Below are 20193 nucleotides of genomic sequence, written 5' to 3'. Positions count from 1 at the left end.
AGAGACCATACTTTTGAAGGAATTTTTTAAAATATTTTTGAGAGACCATCAGACCAATCAAGCGTAAATTTGTTATTATTTTTGAGGAAATTTTTAGGAATTATTAAAAAATATTTCTTGGGGGATTTTTAAGAATATTTTTTGATAGACTATCAGACTAAAAAGGCACGAGAACTACCAGACCATAAAACTCCAACAAATTATTAGTTGGTATTTAGTAATATATTTTTTAAATCCAATATAATCAGTTTTTTTTTTTTTTGGAATGTTATGTCCGTATAGAAATAATCAGAAATTATTCTATTTACAAAGCATAACCTTTATCGAAATAATAAAAATCATTGAATACATCAATATTAGCCTATTTAGGTTGCTTTTGCTTGTTAATATATTTTCTTGCCCTCTTGTGGTCATATTTTTTTAATAATAACTTCATCAACAAAAAGAAACCCTCGAAATGAAAAACATTTTCAGTTTTTTCTTTTTTTTAAATGTTATTTCTATTTGTATCTTAATATCTTGTCCCCTGGGGTAGCTCTCAACAACATTTTAATTTCTATTGTTTTTCAAACAATTATTTACAAGATGTTTAACATCAGAATGACTAGTTGAAATTATTTATTTCAACGTCATCATTGTCATCATCATTATTTTTTCGATTATAGGCAGCATCAACAGTAGGGCAATGCAACAGCACAGAGTCATTGAACGGCTGAAGCATTTTGAATGAAGAAAACAAACTAAGAAAATAGCTACCCACAAATGAATTTCGGCTTTTGATCTCTTTCGGCATGATATGAAAAAAAAAAACAGTGACTCAATATTAAGGGCCAGGGGTATTTAAATATTTTTGGAAAGATATATTCTTGTTTAAATTTATAATTGTGATTGGGCGGAAATGGAATGAGAATTGAAAAGGTTTTTTATTTCAGCTCTTTATATTGAAGATGGAAAGCATAATTACAAAGGTATATCAGATTTAAACCATTTAGTTTAGATTCACTTCATAACAACGTTTTTTTATTTGGGATGCGGATCAAGCTTTGCGGAAATACCAAAATCAGAAACCGCGTGGAATATCTTTCAATGGGCAGTGCTTTCATAGCCGCCAATTTTCTGCCATCTACCTGTCACTCTTTCAGAATTTTTATTTCGATGACTAACTTTTTTCATTTGGTTGTTTTTACAGTTTTTTAATATGCTGAAACTTTGTATATATTCGTACTAAAAAACCGGCGCCTTTCATTCATTTCATTATTGACAATCTTTTGATTAGTAACGGCTCGGTTTAAAAACAAAATTTCCAAATCGCCATAAAACGTTTAAGAATGTGAGATTAGCACATAACTGCACTACAGCCAATTTGCCATACCCGGCAAAACCTGTCAAAACAAAAAGAACAACAAATTTATTCATATCTCTGGCAATCACTCCCATTTTTATGTGGAGTGCTTCCAAAAACACAAAACCTAACTCCTTAAAGTCAAGCCGTTAATGTTCTGGGCACGGAAATGTCATTATACATTTTAAAATAATTGCAACACAAATATTATGATTATTGACTTGTAACTTGCAAAGCATGTGAGAAGAATAAATAATTACATTATGTCTGCAACTTACTCGCTCCCTCACTCAAAAGGCTTGCAGTCGAAATAATAAAGAAAAAAACAAACTTAACACTACATGATAGAACAAGATAAGACCGTATGAAATGAATGCAAAATTGTAATAAATTTCCAAGCATTTCAGCAAAAAAACAAAAGAAAAAAACTCATTAAGGGGGTGTATAAAAATAAAGAATTGAAATAAAATAAATGTAAAAGATATGTTCTTGACAAAGTGTAGTCGAGAGAAAATTTGCATATTTTATAAACACAGTGGAACCTTTAAAGAAGATTTGTTTCTTCAAATAATCCGCATAACAAGGTCTATACCAGAGAATTGCCTCATAATGCCATTTATTAAAACGTTTAAACGTCGAGTTCCCCCTGTAGCCACCAACCACCATGAAAAATCAATTCCAAGTATTTTGTAAACAACATTTTTTAATAACAAAATTGAATTTAACTTTCAAGTGATTCAAGTAATTTTGTTTTCCGAACACCGAACACCAGTAACATATTATCTAATTAACCTTTTGCAAGTGTTTAAAAAAGCTGTGTGAATAACATGGAGCTGCAGCCGCACCAACAACAACAACAACCACATTACCAGCTACCATTACAAAATTACTTGTCATTTAATGTGTCTTAATAGTGACATAAAAATTCTTTTAAAAACACTGTTTTTTAATTATAAATTATTGGTGCGAGTCGGTTACATATACAAATGAACAGTGGGGGAGTTTTACAAGAAAACTTGCATTTTTTATGAATAGTTTCATCGATCATCAGGCAATTAAAAGTGGATTCTTTGAAGAATATTTATTCATAAAAGATCAGTCCTCAAAACGAGGATTTTTTTAAAGAATATATTTAAACACCAGACTTCCAACCAAGAATTTTTTAAAAAAATATTTTTTATCAAAATGTTGACCTCCAAGCGAAGATTTTGAATCAAATATCAATTTTCAAAAAATATATTGAAAAAATTTAAAAAATTGTTTTAAAAATCCACACCATTTTGGTCTGAAAAATTTTCAATTTTTTTTTTGGAAAATGTTAAAAATATTGCTTGAGAAAAAAAATTAAAAAAAAAAAAATATTTTGAGAAAAAAAATATTGTTGGCGTTTTTTATTGTTGGACTGCAGAATTTTACATCTTTGTGTTTATTTCAGCTTGAGTCCATTATTTGTTGTATTCAAGTATTTGAATAACAACAAAATGTTTTACAGGGGATATGAAATTGATTAGTTGCGGGCGGAGGGTAGGGAATACTATAGTTTCAGTTGTCACCAAACAACTTCATCAGTTCCCTTTTCCGCCGACTCTGTATCGATAAACAGGTCAATAAGCCCATCCAGCAAATTAAACAAAGTGAGAAATTTGCTGTATGGCCCTAAAGCTGTTTACCCCACAATTTGAGTCGAACTAAAGAATTTCATATCCACCACTGTTTTTATGTCGTCTTTGCTTCGCAAAGAATACGAACATAGGAGTGTTGCTTCAATAAGCGGGGTAAAAACAACAAAAAAGTTGTTTTTGCATTACGCATTGGTCAACAACTACTACTTTGCTCCTCACTAAGTAATGAGGACGGTGGCACAGTGAGTGTGTGTCCGACTATAAATCCTAGGGTTGTGTGTTCAACGCTCACCTCGCACGTTGGGGCAAGATTAAAAAAACGGCTCTTATTTGAAAAATTGAAACACAAATTTTTGATAATCTGTCTTGACAGGGTTAACGAGTACAAAATTCTACCTCACTAGCCAAAATAGCAAAGTCGTATGTTGTTTACTTTTCGTGTAGCACAGTGTTAAAGTTGAACATATTTTTAAAATTTAAGAAACAGGTGAAAAGTATTAAATTTTGCTGCTTTTAAATCGCCATAACGTAGTTTCTGCTACAAAAACTTGGCATTTTCAAAATAGATATTTCAAGCAGAGGTAATTCTTAATATTTTAGGAAAAAATTGTACTGAAAAAGTCTTGTAAAAATGTGTTTAAAAAATTCCTCAAAATGTGTCCAGATTTTGCATAATTTTGAAATGTATTGGAGTATAACAAAAAAGAGTGTCGAGAAGGTCGTGAGATTTTTTTTTGTATTTTTCTCTTGATTGTTTTCTTTGATATTGCGCAAACAAAACTTGCTCTCTACTTGCACATTTTGAGTTATGTCAAAAATGGTGGAAATAGCTGTGGGTCAAATATTTGCATTTTGGGGTTTTTGTCTTCATTTTCCCTGTTACTGTTGTACAGTATGTCGTGTTTTGGCTTAATGTCTGTGGTCACCCTACATAACACAACTTGTGCAGGTCTACCATTATGTTATAGTTTCTATATACACTCCACGTCAGTAGAATAGAACACCTAAATTTTTGTTAATTCTAGCTTATTTATCCAAAAATGAATGTATCTGCGTTTTTAATCTTGTGGGGATTTAAAGTCTATGATGTTCCGTATCACACAAAGAAAAAAATATGTTTCTAGCTTTTCGCGAAATGGTTTTCTGATCAATTTTCCGATAGTACTATGAAAAATATGCATTTATTTTTGGTCATCAGGATAGAACAGTCACTATATTTTCCCGAATTTTTGAGATATTAACGCCGAATTTTCTTTCAATCGATAAAGCAAGGCTTTCTAATCATTTCTACCAAAGGAAACCTATAAATTATTCCGCGGGCACCGAAATAACAGCGTTAAAGGGTTTAAATTGACAGATATTTGAAACATCTCGGAATATCAGTAGGGGTCGCGCAGTTATGTCATATTTCTTCACAATAAGATAAAATATGACACTGACAACCTCGACGGATACAATCGAGTGCTTCGGATGCTGATAAAATTAAACATTTTCAAAATAAATATGAAAAACGTCAAAATTTCTTATAAAAACCATGATGTTTTGTTCAATAAAATGGTTTTTCCGCGAAAAAGTCTGCCGTTTAAAGGTTTGGAAATATGTTCCAGATTTAGAGGAAAATAATTTGATATGAAAACAACCGCTACGATACAATGAGGGAAATTTTAGCACAATTTTCAAATTGAACACACCCTTTGGACTTCGAGTTTTATATGTGTTCTTTTTTCGGTGTCCGCGACTGTTCTCAACAGTGTTATGCTCCAATATAAATGGATCCGGTTATGCTCTCTATACCGTATTTTACGAATTAGTAGTTTTCTTAACTGAACTCGCAAATTTAAAAGACCCGTTTTCGCGGGAAAGCACAGTCATGGAAATTGAGGTTTTAGGTTTCGTATGTTGTTTTAAAAAGTACTTAAATTTCCCTCAGTGTATTAAAATAACGGTTGTTTTCGTATCTGATTATCTTCCTCCAAATCTGGAGCATATTTCCAAACCTTTAAACGGCAGACTTGTTCGCGGAAAACTCATTTTATTGTACAAAACATCAAGGTTTTTATAAGCAATTTTGACGTTTTTCATAATTATTTGGAAATTGTTCCATCTTATCAGCATCCGAAGCACTCGATTGTATCCGTCGAGGTTGTCTGTGTCATATTCTATATTATTGTGAAGAAATATGACATAACTGCGCAACTCCTATTGATATTCCGATATGTTTCAAATATCTGTTAATTTAAACCCTTTAACGCTATTATTTCTGTGCCCGCGGAATTATTTATAGGGTTTATTTGGTGAAAAATGATTAGAAAGCCTCGCTTTATCGACTGAAAGAAAATACGGCGTTAATATCTCAAAAATTCGCGAAAATAAAATGTCTGTTCTATCCTGATGACCAAAAAATAAATGCCTATTTCTCATAGTATATCGGAAAATTGATCAGAAAATCATATCGCGAAGAGCTAGACACATAATTTTTCCTGTGTTTGATACGGAACATTATCGACTTTAAATCCCCACAAGATTAAAAACGCAGATTCATTCGTTTTGGGATAAATAAGCTAACATTAACAAATATTTAGGTGTTCTATTCTACTGACGTGGAGTGTATAATGATTTATATAAAATGATGACGATGCACAAGGGGTGAAATAGCAAAAAATGGAGATTAATTAACATAAATTAAATTCGGTTTTTGGTATAACTGTCGTTACATGGTAATATGGTACAAAATTGTAAGTCTTTAACCAAAATGTCAAGATCATATATTGTTTACTTCTACAGTTACACTGTCATAAAGCTAAAGAATTTTTAATAATTTAAAGAGCACCATAAAAAATTAAATTAAATTTTGGTATATAAAGAGTAATATTTTTTACGCATCAAAAGTGCCCCTTTTAGAATGGAATCGTCAACTTCAGTTAGGAATCTAAGTCTTAGAAAAACATATTTATGGCAAAAGAAGTTTAGAAGCATATTAAAAATTAATTTAAATGTAGCCATTTTCCCTATTTTTGAGTTAAAAAATTAGCGGAATATTTTATATGGAGCTTATTCCAAAACGAGAATATATAGAGGTGATGTTTGATAGAAATATTTTCAATCCCTTCAAAATGTACAATTCACAATTTGAACCAGTTTAGTAGCAATATATGCATATAATATTCGAAAACTCCCAAATTTGACTGCACCTCTATATGGGGCCTATACCAAAACATTGACCTATATTGAAAAATTTTCACACTATGAATTCTTAGGCATTGAGAACTATAAATCCTAATTTACAGATAAATGTACTAAAAAATGTGGTCAAGACCCTCGAAATACATAAAATCGGGAGATACCGTTGTATGGGAGCTACACTAAAATATTGACCTAACTTAATCATTTTTTGCAAATATTAGCTTAACCAATAATTTATCATATTAGAAGATTTTGGATTCATCAAATAAGAAATGAAGGCAAACCCGTAAAAACACTTCATAGTTTTTATGGTACCCATTTATGAGGGCTTCGAATATACTTCTCCAATCCCTCAATTTGCACCAAAACTGTGTTCCGTTATATTGATTGAAGTGTAAACATTCGAAAAATATTAACATTAGTTCACTCAAATGCTTCCCTGAATTAATCTCCGTTTTTTGGAATCTTGCCCCAATGTGCGTCGCCTTGTTGTTCTTCTGTTCATTCAATAATATTTTTAAAAATCTGCAAAAAAAAAATTTTAAAAGTACGCCTTTTTATCTGAAAGTTATTCAAAATAAAATTTTGAAAATATATTGAAAAAATTGGAAAATATTTTGGACAATTAAAGCGTTTTTGGTTTGAAAACAAAAATGATGTTTTGAAAAAATTTGGAAAAAATATTCTGAAAAATCCACGCTTTTTGGTTTAAAAATTATTTAGAAAATATTTTTAAAACATTTGGACAACTTATTTTGAAAAATTGGCATTTTTTATCCTAAAACCATTTAGAAAATAAATTGGAAAAAACATTTAAACCTTTGAATTTTAAATCATTTAGAAAATATTTTGAATTTTTTTTTTTAAATCCATATCTTTTTGTTTCAAAACACATTTATGAAAAAAAAAATAGTTTACAAAGTATATTCTAAAATCTCCTAAAAAATATTTTGAAAAATTCACGACTTCTTGGTTCAAAATTATTTAGAAAAAAAAAAATAGTTTGGAAAATATATTCAAAAATCTCCCAAAAAATGTTTCGAAAAAATAGTTTAAAAAATATATTCAAAAATCTTCTAAAAACATTTCGACAAATTCACGCCGTTTTGTTTTAAAAATAGTTTGAAAAATATATCCAAAAATCTCCTAAAAAACATTTCGACAAATTCACGCCGTTTTGTTTTAAAAATAGTTTGAAAAATATATCCAAAAATCTCCTAAAAAACATTTGGAAAAATCCACGCTGTTTGGTTCAAAATCGTTTAAAAAATAATATAAATAAAAATAAAAAACATATTTTTAAAAATTCGCGTTTTTAAAATCAGAAAATAGTAGAAAAAAAATGTACAAAGAAACCTTTTGAAATTTTAATCATGTAGAAAATATTTTGATTTGTTTTAAATTCATTCCTTTTCGAATCGAAAATCATTTAAAAAAATAGTTAAAAAATATTTAAAAATCTCTTAAAAATATTAAGGTCAATAAGTTTTTTTTAAATATTTATATAATTTCTCCAATTTATTGCAATAAAAACATTCGGCGGTGGTAGTCACACTACACCAGTTTTCTACTTTATCTTCAAATCCAAAAAAAAAAAATAGTTTGAAACAAATTTTCAAAAATCTCTTAAAAAATATTTTATAAAATCCATGACGATTTGGTTCTAAAAAAATCATTAAAAGCATTTTGAAAAATCCACGTTTTCTGGTTCGAAAACCATTTAGAAAAAACGTATGAAAAATATATTTCAAAGTCTCCTAAAAAAATATTTTGTAAATCCTTTTTGGTTCGAAATGAAATGACGAAAAAAAATTAAAAATCTTCTCAAAAATAATTTTAGAATTGCAGGCCGTTTTGTCTTCGGACAAAAAACATCAATCTTCAAAAAAAAAATAAAAATCACTACTTTCTCGTCCAAAAGTCATTATTAAAAAAAAAAATATTCAGAAATTAAATAAATTATTCAGAAATTGAAATTAGAAAAATATTTAATTGGGAGTTTTCTTCTACCCTTTTATTTGGTTGGTAAATAAAGTTTATTCGAGCTTTAGGTCAATAAATTTAAATATTTAAATATTTATTTAATTCCTCCAATTTATTGCCATAAAAACATTCGGTGGTGGTATTCACACTACACCAGTTTTCTTCTTTATTTGCAAATCCGTTATCCGGATATGAGCGATCATACAATAAATTATAAATGTATTTATTTACTCGTGATAACTCTCGAAGACAGTTACTTATTTGGTCCATACTTTGTACTTTATAATAGTTCTACGAAACATATATCAGGTTTAAATATTATATATTATATATTTAACATTATACAGGCATAAACAGCTCTCTATTTCTTGCAGCCAGAATCACACTTCTTACATCCTGGCAGCCTGTCGAATTTTGGATGTTTTTCAGCCAGTTCCCTGGCTGAAGATTAAATTCATAGAATTTCGAAATATTGCACAAAAAATATAAAAAAATAAAATAAAAAAAACAGAATTTATTGACCTTAAGCTTGAATAAACTTTATTTAACGTAGAAAAAATATTTTCAAAAGCCTCTGAAAAGATATTTTCGAAAATTTACTCCACTTATTATGAAATCCATTCAAAAATATTCTGATTCTTTTTTTTTTCAAAATGCACGCAAAACAATTACAAATCAACGCTTTCTTGGTTCGAAAAACTTTAAAAACATTTGAAAAAAATATTTATATAATTCCTCAAAAATAAATGTTTACGAATCCACGTTTTTGGTATTAAGTCATTTAAAAACTGTTATGAAAAACATATTTTCAAAAATCCAGGTGTTCTTGGTCATTTCTTCAAAAATATCTTTAAAAATGCTACAAATATTTTTTAAAAATCCAATAATTTTAAGATATCCAGGCCTTGTTGGTGTAAAAGTTTTCCAGAGAATATCATGAAACCCCCAAAACTATTTTTAATTCAAATGCCTTGATCCTAAAGGTATACCAGTAAATATTTTCGGTCTTTCTTGGTCTTATAGCATTCTCTTTCCCATTGTGCACATCAAAAATATTTCCTTTTGTCTGGTCATTGTATTTTCGCGGAATGTTTTGCTTGCCACAGAATACAAAGTGTTTTTTCCCGACACTGTTTGTTTACCATTTAAACATTCATTTAACTTAGAAATAGAACAGAAATTTAATTGAATGCTATTAATTAAAGTCCAGACACAACATTATGCCATTTGCCTTTTGCTTTGTGCTAATCAGCTTGGCTGAGTAGCTAGACGACCAGTTGCTATGAATGAAGGTGGCTTATATGAATAATAATTTATATTAACAAATCGATGGGAGACATGATACAAAATATTCTAACGTTCTTTAGAAAAAAAAAAACTAAGCAATTTTTTTATGAAAACCTTAAGAATCTCATAATCTATGGCACACTCACATACTCATTTGTATTTTGAAAAAAAAAGAAAACAACAACAGCAAATGAATGAAATAAATTAACAAAATAAAAACATTGCAATAATTTATTAGAACCATAAACGCAAACGATGTTAAATGTTTTCGTGAGCTGCTTATGAGCGTTAACACACACGCATTTCTACTAGATGTAGTTTTTACATAGTTAAGCTATTGTGTGAAAAAACAAGTTCGCTACTTAAGTCTTTTGTTTTATACCCCAACTGATGAATAATAAAACACCATATACACACAGAGGGACACACACACACACTTCAACACCAAACAGTGGCAGGCAGTGGCGATGGTGGCGGCGGTATTAACATAAAGCCAAAACAAGCTGAAAACAGTTAGCTGAACATAGTCGAGACAAGATTAATTATGGTTTAATTAAAATTTAAATTAAAATATTTACAACAACAATTACTGTTGTTGTTGTTGCTGTTAGCATACAGCAGCTGCCAATGGGTGACTAGATGAGTATAACAAACTTATTAATTGATTTTTTTTGTTGGTATTTTTACAAAAAAAGTTTAGACATTTTGTATTCCAAATTGTGTTTTTTTATATAGAATAGAAATGTTCGGATTACTGCAAATTAAGATTCTATATAAATATTGATTTAAATATTCCACCTAGATTTCTCTGCTATAAATTTCTCTCGCTGCTTTAAACGCCACCCAGCTCAAACGAATGCTTAGAATCACAGCTGCTGATTATTTTTTCCTCCTTTTTATTTACATTTCTCCTCCTCCCAAAACCACTAATCAATTATTAAACGAAACTCCCTACCGCACACGAAAATCTTAACTTTATCGTCACCACCACCACCACCATTACCAGAATCATCACCATAAATCCCCTAGTTTTATGTGTGACGGCTACAACAAAATTTAATTAAGTTTTCATTTATTGAAAAATCATAAAAAGCACAACAGCTAATAAAACACATAAACTGACAAATGACCAGCGTTGACTCGTTAGAAAATAATAAAAAAAACAACAAAAACGTAAATAGTATAAAAACGACAAGTAACACAAAGATTGCATGCTTTCTTATACTAAACCTCAAGGAAAAAATATGCTTGAGATTCAACGTGAAAAAAAACGTAAATGCAAAACCACAAACACTGCTCACAAATTGTTTAAACAAAAAACATTAATTCATGATTTCTAATTAATTGCCAACACAAATGGCACATTTGTTTTCATTAAGACTACATTAAGGAAGAAAAAAAAAATTGAAAGTCGCAATTGCAAAAACAAAGTAGATGAGAAGCGAAGTGGAAAAGTCGGATGTTGGGAGGGTAAATGGTATAACAATATAACAAATTATACCAGTAAGGAAACGATCAAAGTGGGACGGGCCTATTACTGCACCACCACGATGTTATATAGTTTAGCCAAATTTTTTCTACACCAAATTGGGTCACATTTTCCAAATTTCATCAAAATGTCTGTCCAATTTAGTGTTTGGAGCTTCAAATACATGAAATTGGCAAAAAAAAAAAAATAAATAAATAAAAAAATTTGGGTGTCACCGTGGTAATGGTAATGGCAATGGTATGCACACCCGCCTTGCACACCGAAGGTCGTGGGGTCGACTCCCCGGCCAGGCAACATCAAAAAATTTCAACGGCGGCAAAATACCCCTCAGTAATGTTGGCGGCATTTCCTGTGAATTTCAGCCATGTAAAAACTTCTCTCTCTGGTGTCTTAAGACACGCCATTCGAACTAGGCGATAAACTGTATGTCCCATATCATTGAACTAATATGAATCGGGGTGCACTCATTGATATGAGAGAAGTCTCTCTTGTCCCGTATGGGATGTTTGTGGAATAATTATTATATTATTGTTCAAATCTGAACCTTTTTCAAAATAATTTGGCGAACTTTTTTCTATACAAAATTCTGTCACATTTTACAAATTTCATGAAACGTAGACAGACATTTTGTGTTTGGTGTGTCATATATCTCAAATACGCCAAATCTGAACCCATTTCAATATAATTTGGCAAACTTATTTCTAGACCGAATTCGATGAAATTTTAAAAATTGCTTCAAAAATACCTCAGAGCGAACATAAATAAGGGAGCTATATCCAAATCTGAACCGACTTCAATATATCAGTTTCACATATAACCTTAGGTGGGCAGAAACATGGAATTGCCCAAGAAAAAAATTATATCGCTTTAATCAACACCACAAAAATTACCTTGGTGAAAATGTCAAAACAATCCTCCAATGATCGTAATCTGCACTTTTGGAGGGGGAGGTACCCGAAGGAGTGGTCGGTTCAAAATGTTTTAAAAATCCTCGATTAAAACTTTCTTAGAAATCCGCGTTTCCATTTTTTTTAAACCCCGCCAAATTAATCCACTGTTTTAAACATTTTTAAAAATTACCAGTTAAAAATTAAAAAAATCCACTGTTCAAAATTTAAAAAAATGTTTAAAAATCCTTTAAAAAAATTAGAAGTTAATTTTTTTTAAAAAAATCTCACGCTAGAAATATCTTAAAAAAATCCAAGGCTTTACAGTTTTTAAAAAATAGAAAATATAAAATTTTTTAAAATTTAAAAATTTTTCAAAACTCACGGTCCCAATTTTTTTTAAAAATTCCATGACAAATTTTTTTTACATCCACGCCACAATTTTTTTTACATCCACGCCACAATTTTTTTTACATCCACGCCACAATTTTTTAAATCCACGCCACAAATGTTTTATTTTAAAAATCCACGATACAAAATTTGAATCTACGTCCCTTTTTTTTAATTCACGTCACATTTTTTATTAAATACACGTCACAATTTTTTCTTTTAAATCCACGCCACAATTTTTTTATTTTAGAAATCCACGACTGTTTTTTTTTAATCCACCACTAATTTTTTTTAAAAATCCACGCCCCATTTTTCTTTAAATCTACGTCACAATTGTTTTAATCCACGCCACAATTTTTTTTAAATCTACGTCACAATTTTTTAATCCACGCCATAATTTTTTTTAATTTTTTTTTTAATCCACGTCGCATTTTTTTAATCCACGATCCAATTTTTTTTAAATCCACTACTCAAATTGCTTTTTAAAAACTCCACGCTCCAAAAATCCATCCTCAAAGGCTTTGAAAATCCTCAATTTGTTTTAAATCCACGCCTCAAAGGCTTTGAAAATCCTCAATTTGTTTTAAATCCACGCCTCAAAGGCTTTGAAAATCCTCAATTTGTTTTAAATCCACGCCTCAAAGTTTTTTCAAAGACTCAATTTAAAAAAAATCCACGCCTCGATGGTTTTTCAAACACTGAAATTTTTTTTTAAAAAATCCACGCCTCGATGGTTTTTCAAACACCCAAATTTTTTTTTAAAAAATCCACGACTCGATGGTTTTTCAAACACCCAATTTTTTTTAAAAAAATCCACGCCTCGATGGTTTTTCAAACACTCAAATTTTTTTAAAAAATCCACGCCTCGATGGTTCTTCAAACACTCAAACATTTTTTTAAAAAATCCACGCCTCGATGGTATTTCAAACACTCAATTTTTTTTAAAAAATCCACGCCTCGATGGTTCTTCAAACACTCTTTTTTTTTTAATCTAAGCCTCGATCGTTTTCCAAACACTCAATTTTTTTTATTTTTAAATCCACGCCTCGATGGTTTTTCAAACACTCAATTTTTTTTAAAAAAATCCACGCCTCGATGGTTTTTCAAACATTAATTTTTTTTTAAATCCACGCCTCGATGGTTTTTTAAACACTCAAATATTTTTTTTAAAAAATCCACGCCTCTATGGTTTTTCAAACACTCATTTTTTTTTAAAAAATCCACGCCTCGATGGTTTTTCAAACATTAATTTTTTTTTTTAAATCCACGCCTCGATGGTTTTTTAAACACTCAAATTTGTTTTAAAAAATCCACACCTCGATGGTTTTTCAAACACTCAATTTTTTTTTTTTAAATCCACGCCTCGATGGTTTTTCAAACACTAAATGTTTTTTTAAAAATCCACGCCTCTATGGTTTTTCAAACACTCAAATTTTATGGTTCTCAAACACTCAATTTTTTTTTTAAAAAATCCAATATTTTTTTTTTAAATCCACGCCTCTATGGTTTTTCAAACACTCAAATATTTTTTTTTTAAAAAATCCATTTTTTTTTAAATCCACGCCTCTATGGTTTTTCAAACACTCAAATATTTTTTTTAAAAAATCCACGCCTCTATGGTTTTTCAAACACTCAAATATTTTTTTTAAAAAATCCACGCCTCTATGGTTTTTCAAACACTCAAATATTTTTTTTAAAAAATCCACGCTTCTATGGTTTTTCAAACACTCAAATATTTTTTTTAAAAAATCCACGCCTCGATGGTTTTTTAAACACTCAAATTTGTTTTAAAAAATCCACACCTCGATGGTTTTTCAAACACTCAATTTTTTTTTTTTTAAATCCACGCCTCGATGGTTTTTCAAACACTAAATGTTTTTTTAAAAATCCACGCCTCTATGGTTTTTCAAACACTCAAATTTTATGGTTCTCAAACACTCAATTTTTTTTTTAAAAAATCCAATATTTTTTTTTTAAATCCACGCCTCTATGGTTTTTCAAACACTCAAATATTTTTTTTTTAAAAAATCCATTTTTTTTTAAATCCACGCCTCTATGGTTTTTCAAACACTCAAATATTTTTTTTAAAAAATCCACGCCTCTATGGTTTTTCAAACACTCAAATATTTTTTTTAAAAAATCCACGCCTCTATGGTTTTTCAAACACTCAAATATTTTTTTTAAAAAATCCACGCCTCTATGGTTTTTCAAACACTCAAATATTTTTTTTAAAAAATCCACGCCTCTATGGTTTTTCAAACACTCAAATATTTTTTTTTAAAAAATCCACGCCTCTATGGTTTTTCAAACACTCAAATATTTTTTTTAAAAAATCCACGCCTCTATGGTTTTTCAAACACTCAAATATTTTTTTTAAAAAATCCACGCCTCTATGGTTTTTCAAACACTCAAATATTTTTTTTAAAAAATCCACGCCTCTATGGTTTTTCAAACACTCAAATATTTTTTTTAAAAAATCCACGCCTCTATGGTTTTTCAAACACTCAAATATTTTTTTTAAAAAATCCACGCCTCTATGGTTTTTCAAACACTCAAATATTTTTTTAAAAAATCCACGCCTCTATGGTTTTTCAAACAATCAAATATTTTTTTTAAAAAATCCACGCCTCTATGGTTTTTCAAACACTCAAATATTTTTTTTAAAAAATCCACGCCTCTATGGTTTTTCAAACACTCAAATATTTTTTTTAAAAAATCCTCGCCTCTATGGTTTTTCAAACACTCAAATATTTTTTTTAAAAAATCCACGCCTCTATGGTTTTTCAAACACTCAAATATTTTTTTTAAAAAATCCACGCATCTATGGTTTTTCAAACACTCAAATATTTTTTTTAAAAAATCCACGCATCTATGGTTTTTCAAACACTCAAATATTTTTTTTAAAAAATCCACGCCTCTATGGTTTTTCAAACACTAATTTTTTTTTTTTTAAATCCACGCCTCTATGGTTTTTCAAACACTAATTTTTTTTTTTAAAAAATCCACGCCTCTATGTTTTTTCAAACACTCAATTTTTTTTTATATCCACGCCTCTATGGTTTCTCAAACACTCAATTTTTTTTAAAAAAATCTACGCCTTAATTTTTTTTAAACACAATTTTTTTAAAAAATCCACGTCCCATTATTTTATCCACAGCTCAATTTTTATTTTTTTTAAATCCAGGCCTCAAAGGTTTTTAAAAGATTAAATTTTTTTAAATCCACGCCTAAAAATGTTTTCTAAAACTCAAAATTTTTAAAAAAAACCCACGACCTAAAATTTTTTCAAAAACTCAATTTTTTTAAAAAATCCACGCTTCAAATATTTTTCAAAAACTCAAATTTTTTTAAAAAATCTGCGCCTCAAAGCTTTTTCAAAAACTATTTTTTTTTAATTTACGACCCAAATGTTTTTCCAGACCTCAGAAACTCAATTTTTTTTTTTTTAAATCAGCGGCTCATAGAAAGAAATCAGCGACCTTGTGAAGAAATATTTAACACAAATACTAGTCCACGTTTATGTTAAAAAGTTAAAAAATGTACGCTCTTAAAAAATTGTAAAAAACACGCTCATGAAAAATCTTTAAAAAATCACGCTATTACAAATTCTTGGAAAAGTTGCTCTTATGAGGAAAAATTCTTAAGAATATCCTCGCTCTTTAAAAAAATCGTTAAGAAAATCTACTCTTGTGAAGAAAACCCTTTTTTCAAAGACTCAATTTTTTTAATGAATCCACGCCTCAACACTTTTTCAAAACATCATTTTTTTTAAAAGAACCCACGCCTCAAAATTTTTTTCAAAAAATAATTTTTTTAAAAAAAAAACCACGACTCAAAGGTTTTTCAAAATCTATTTTTTAAAATATGCACGCTTCAAAGGTTTTTCAAAAACTCAATTTTTTTTTAAATATCCGCGCCTCAAATTCTTTTCAAAAACTCATAAAAAAATCCACGCGTCAAAGGTTTTTAAAAACTCAAGAACTCAAAATTTTTTTAAAGAATCCAAGCCTAATATGTTTTTTTCAAAAATCCAAGCCTCAAATGTTTTTCAAAAACTCCATTTGTTTTTAAAAAAATCCACGTCTCAAAGGTTTTTGAGAATCTCATTTTTTTAAATCCACGTCTCAAAGGGCTTCCAAAATCAAATGTTTCAAAATATCAACGACTCAAAGGTTTTTAAAAAAACTCATTTTTTTTAAAAAAAATCTACTCCTCAAAAGTTTTTCCAGAACTCAAGAACTCAAATTTTTTAAAAAAAATTCCACGCCTCAAGGATTTTTCAAAAATACACTCTTTTGAAAATATATTTAAAATATATCTTTAAAAAATCCACGACCTTGAACAAAGATATTTAAAACAATCCATGCTTTCGATTAAAATACAAGTTCTTGAAAAAATTGTATAAATTCACTCTTATGTAAAAATCTTAAAAAAAATGCACGCTCTTGACAAAATCTTTTAAAAATCCACGCTATTAAAAAATCTTGAGAAAAACCACGCTTATATAAAAAATCTGTAAATTCACTCTTATGAATAAGAAAGCTTAAGAAAATCATATGTAAGAAAATCCACTTTTGTGAAGAAAAAACTTTAAGAAAATCCTCGCTATTTAAAAAAAACTTTAGGAAACTCCACGCTCTGGAAAAAGTCGTTAAATAAATCTTCACTCTTGAAAAAATCTTTAATAAAATTCACGCTCTAGAAATAATACTAAACAAATCCACGCTCTGGGAAAAATTGTTAAACAAATCAACGCTCTGGAAAAAATATTAAACAAATCCAGGCTCGGGAAAATAATTGTTAAATAAATTCAAGCCCTGAAAAAAATGTTAAATAAATGTACGCTCTGGAAAAAGATCGTTAAATAAATTCACGCTCTAAAAATCGTTTAAAAATCCACGCTTTGCAAAAAACGTTAAATAAATTTAGGCTTTTGAAAAAAATCTTAAAAAATCTAAGCTTTGGAATTTTTTAACATTTAACACTCTTGAAAAATTCATGCTCATGATTTTTTTTAATAATCCAGTTTATTATATTATATTTTAGTGAAATTGGCGTGTATTCCAGCTACCAATCCCCCGGGACAAAATGAAATGCTAAATATCTTATGTGAAAAAAAAAATAAATAAAAAACATAGGATAAATACATCAACAATTATTTATAGTTTTTTATTAATTTTATATAATTCTTATTATTTTAAAAATTGTTTTTAATAAACGATATTTTTATTTTTAATTTCAGATTGTTGCACGTGTATATTGCCCCATAGATCACAACAACATTTTGTCCCAACAACACACAAAAATGCAGCAATGATTCCATTTTCTAAGAAAAACAACAACAACAGCACCGAAAAAATCATGATGAATCTACGAAGTGATTTTCAGCTGAAAAGGGTTTAAAAGGCACGAACTGCATTAAATCAACAATAGCAACAAAAACAAAGCTTAAGTAGCTTCTCTGCTCTTTGTAAACAAAGAGCAAAAGCTACTTAAAACAACAATCATCACCACAGCATTAAAAAATATCAACAAAAATTCTAACGAATTTTTATCACCATCAAAACAAAAATATTTTTCAAAGAAAAACAAAAAACTCCATTACAACAACAATAAACAACAAAAATGACTGAATTACATAATAAGGCCACAACAACAACAAATGTTACATTGAATCCAACCAGCCGACAATATATCAATATGAATCATAGATTTCGAAGAAGAGTCAAAATGATGATGGATGGAGACGAGAGAAGGGAAGATTGCCCTTGCCTTGGCCCAAATACTATATCCCTGTCCGCAACGCCATCAAGTCATAGGCACCATTGGCCATTTCTGTTAGTATTAGGCCTTATTTTACAAATTTCATGCGGGGTGGAAGCAGAACTGGATCGCAAACTGGATGTTTCGGAGGGCGTTCCAATTGGCCATCAAATTGGTTATATTGGAGAACAACTGCCTGGGGTAAATAGTGGTCCGCCATATTTGATAGTACCGGTACTGGGTAGTCCTGTAAACACGGACTTAGCCATTGATCACACAACGGGTGAAATACGGACAAAAGTGCGTTTAGATCGTGAAACAAGGGCCTCCTATAGCCTCGTGGCCATACCGCATGGTGGTGAAAATGTGCGCGTTCAAATACGAGTGTTGGATGAAAATGATAATGCACCCACTTTTCCAACGGCGGTCATGAATATTGAATTTCCGGAAAACACACCACGCGACGTAAAGAGGACGTTACATCCGGCTCGCGACATGGATCTCGGTCGTTATAATACACAACGGTATAACATCGTTTCGGGTAATACGAACAATGCTTTTCGTTTGTCGTCACATCGGGAACGTGATGGTGTTTTGTATTTAGATTTGCAGATCAATGGCTTGTTGGATCGTGAAACCACCCCGTTTTATAGTTTGGTAATTGAGGCTTTGGATGGTGGCACCCCACCACTGAGGGGTCAGATGACCGTGAACATAACCATTCAAGATGTCAACGATAATCAACCGATTTTCAATCAAAGTCGTTATTTTGCCTCAGTGCCAGAAAATGCCACGGTGGGTACCATGGTACTGCAAGTTTTTGCCACAGATGCTGATGCAGAGGAAAATGGTTTGGTAGAATATTCCATAAATCGCCGCCAGAGTGATAAGGAACAAATGTTTATAATTGATCCACAAACTGGTTGGATATCGGTGAATAAGCCGCTCGACTTTGAAACGCGAGAACTGCATGAGCTCGTTGTGGTGGCCAAGGATCATGGAGAAACACCGCTGGAAACCACGGCTTTTGTGTCGATACGTGTCACCGATGTCAACGACAATCAGCCCACAATTAATGTGATTTTCCTCAGTGATGATGCCACACCCAAGATATCAGAATCTGCCGAACCTGGGGATTTTGTGGCCCGCATTTCGGTACACGATCCTGATTCCAAAACTGAATATGCCAATGTCAATGTAACGCTAAATGGTGGTGATGGCCATTTTGGTTTGACTACGCGAGACAATATAATTTATCTTGTCATAGTCAACATGACATTGGATAGGGAAATAACTCCCAACTATACCCTCTCCGTTGTGGCCACGGATAATGGTACTCCGCCACTGCATGCCTCTAAAACCATTTATTTGCGTGTCACAGACATAAATGACAATGCCCCAGAATTTGAAAAGTCGATTTATCAAGCAAATGTCATGGAAATTTCTGATCCTGGCACATCGGTGCTGCAGGTGTTTGCCTATGATCGTGATGAGGGTAACAACTCGGCGGTGACTTATAGTCTTTTGGATACCCCTGATACCCATTCACAATGGTTTCAAATTGATACCTACACCGGAGTGATAACAACGCGCACCCATATTGATTGTGAAACGGAGCCGGTGCCGCAGCTCACAGTTCTGGCTCATGATAATGGCCATCCACCTATGTCTTCAACAGCAACGGTCCTAGTTACCATCCACGATGTCAACGATAATGAACCGATCTTCGATCAAAGTTACTATAATGTAACCGTGGCGGAAAATGAGGCGAAAGGAAGGTGTATTTTAAAGGTAAGTGCAGAATTTTTGATTTTTTTGATATTTTGAAAATTTATTTTTTTTTCTATTGAGAGAATTAAAGAAGAAACACATGATAGTTCTATAGGACCAACACACTAAGGCTGCTAGAATATACCATATGCCGATTCGAGACCTAATGTACTTCTAAATCAAGATCTTGGAAGATATTTGTGTCCCACATTCAGACTTTTTGATCTTTCTACTACAAGACTTTAAAGTCATCTAAAGGACGACAGAGTAATTTTTAAGAAGAGAACCTGTTGTCGTTCTTTAAGAAGAGATTTTTTCTTATATTAAAAGACCTTGGGGTCGGCTTTTAGGGCACCGATTTGGCTTCATAAAATATCCTATGACCTATGGTCTTATATAAAGAGAAAAGAAGACCTTTTTGGGATTCTTAGAAAAACCTCTCAATCTTCTGTGAACAAATGTTTGTCTGCGAGAAAA

The 20193-nt window shown here is 30.6% G+C and overlaps 1 protein-coding gene across 1 annotated transcript in view; it reads left to right on the top strand.

Annotated features, from left to right (window-relative positions):
• ds (dachsous cadherin-related 1) overlaps positions 1-20193 on the top strand; it is a 644900-nt gene that overhangs the window by 56462 nt on the left and 568245 nt on the right. Inside the window, exon 2 of the mRNA XM_073971174.1 lies at positions 17426-19737. Coding sequence (XP_073827275.1) covers positions 17809-19737 — 1929 coding nt within the window. The 5' untranslated portion in view covers positions 17426-17808. The remainder of the gene's footprint in view (positions 1-17425; positions 19738-20193) is intronic.

This window comes from Musca autumnalis, unplaced genomic scaffold (assembly GCF_047663935.1).
Source record: "Musca autumnalis isolate F117 unplaced genomic scaffold, ASM4766393v1 scaffold_2, whole genome shotgun sequence".
Taxonomy (NCBI): domain Eukaryota; kingdom Metazoa; phylum Arthropoda; class Insecta; order Diptera; family Muscidae; genus Musca; species Musca autumnalis.
This window is presented reverse-complemented; position numbering and strand designations above follow the sequence as displayed.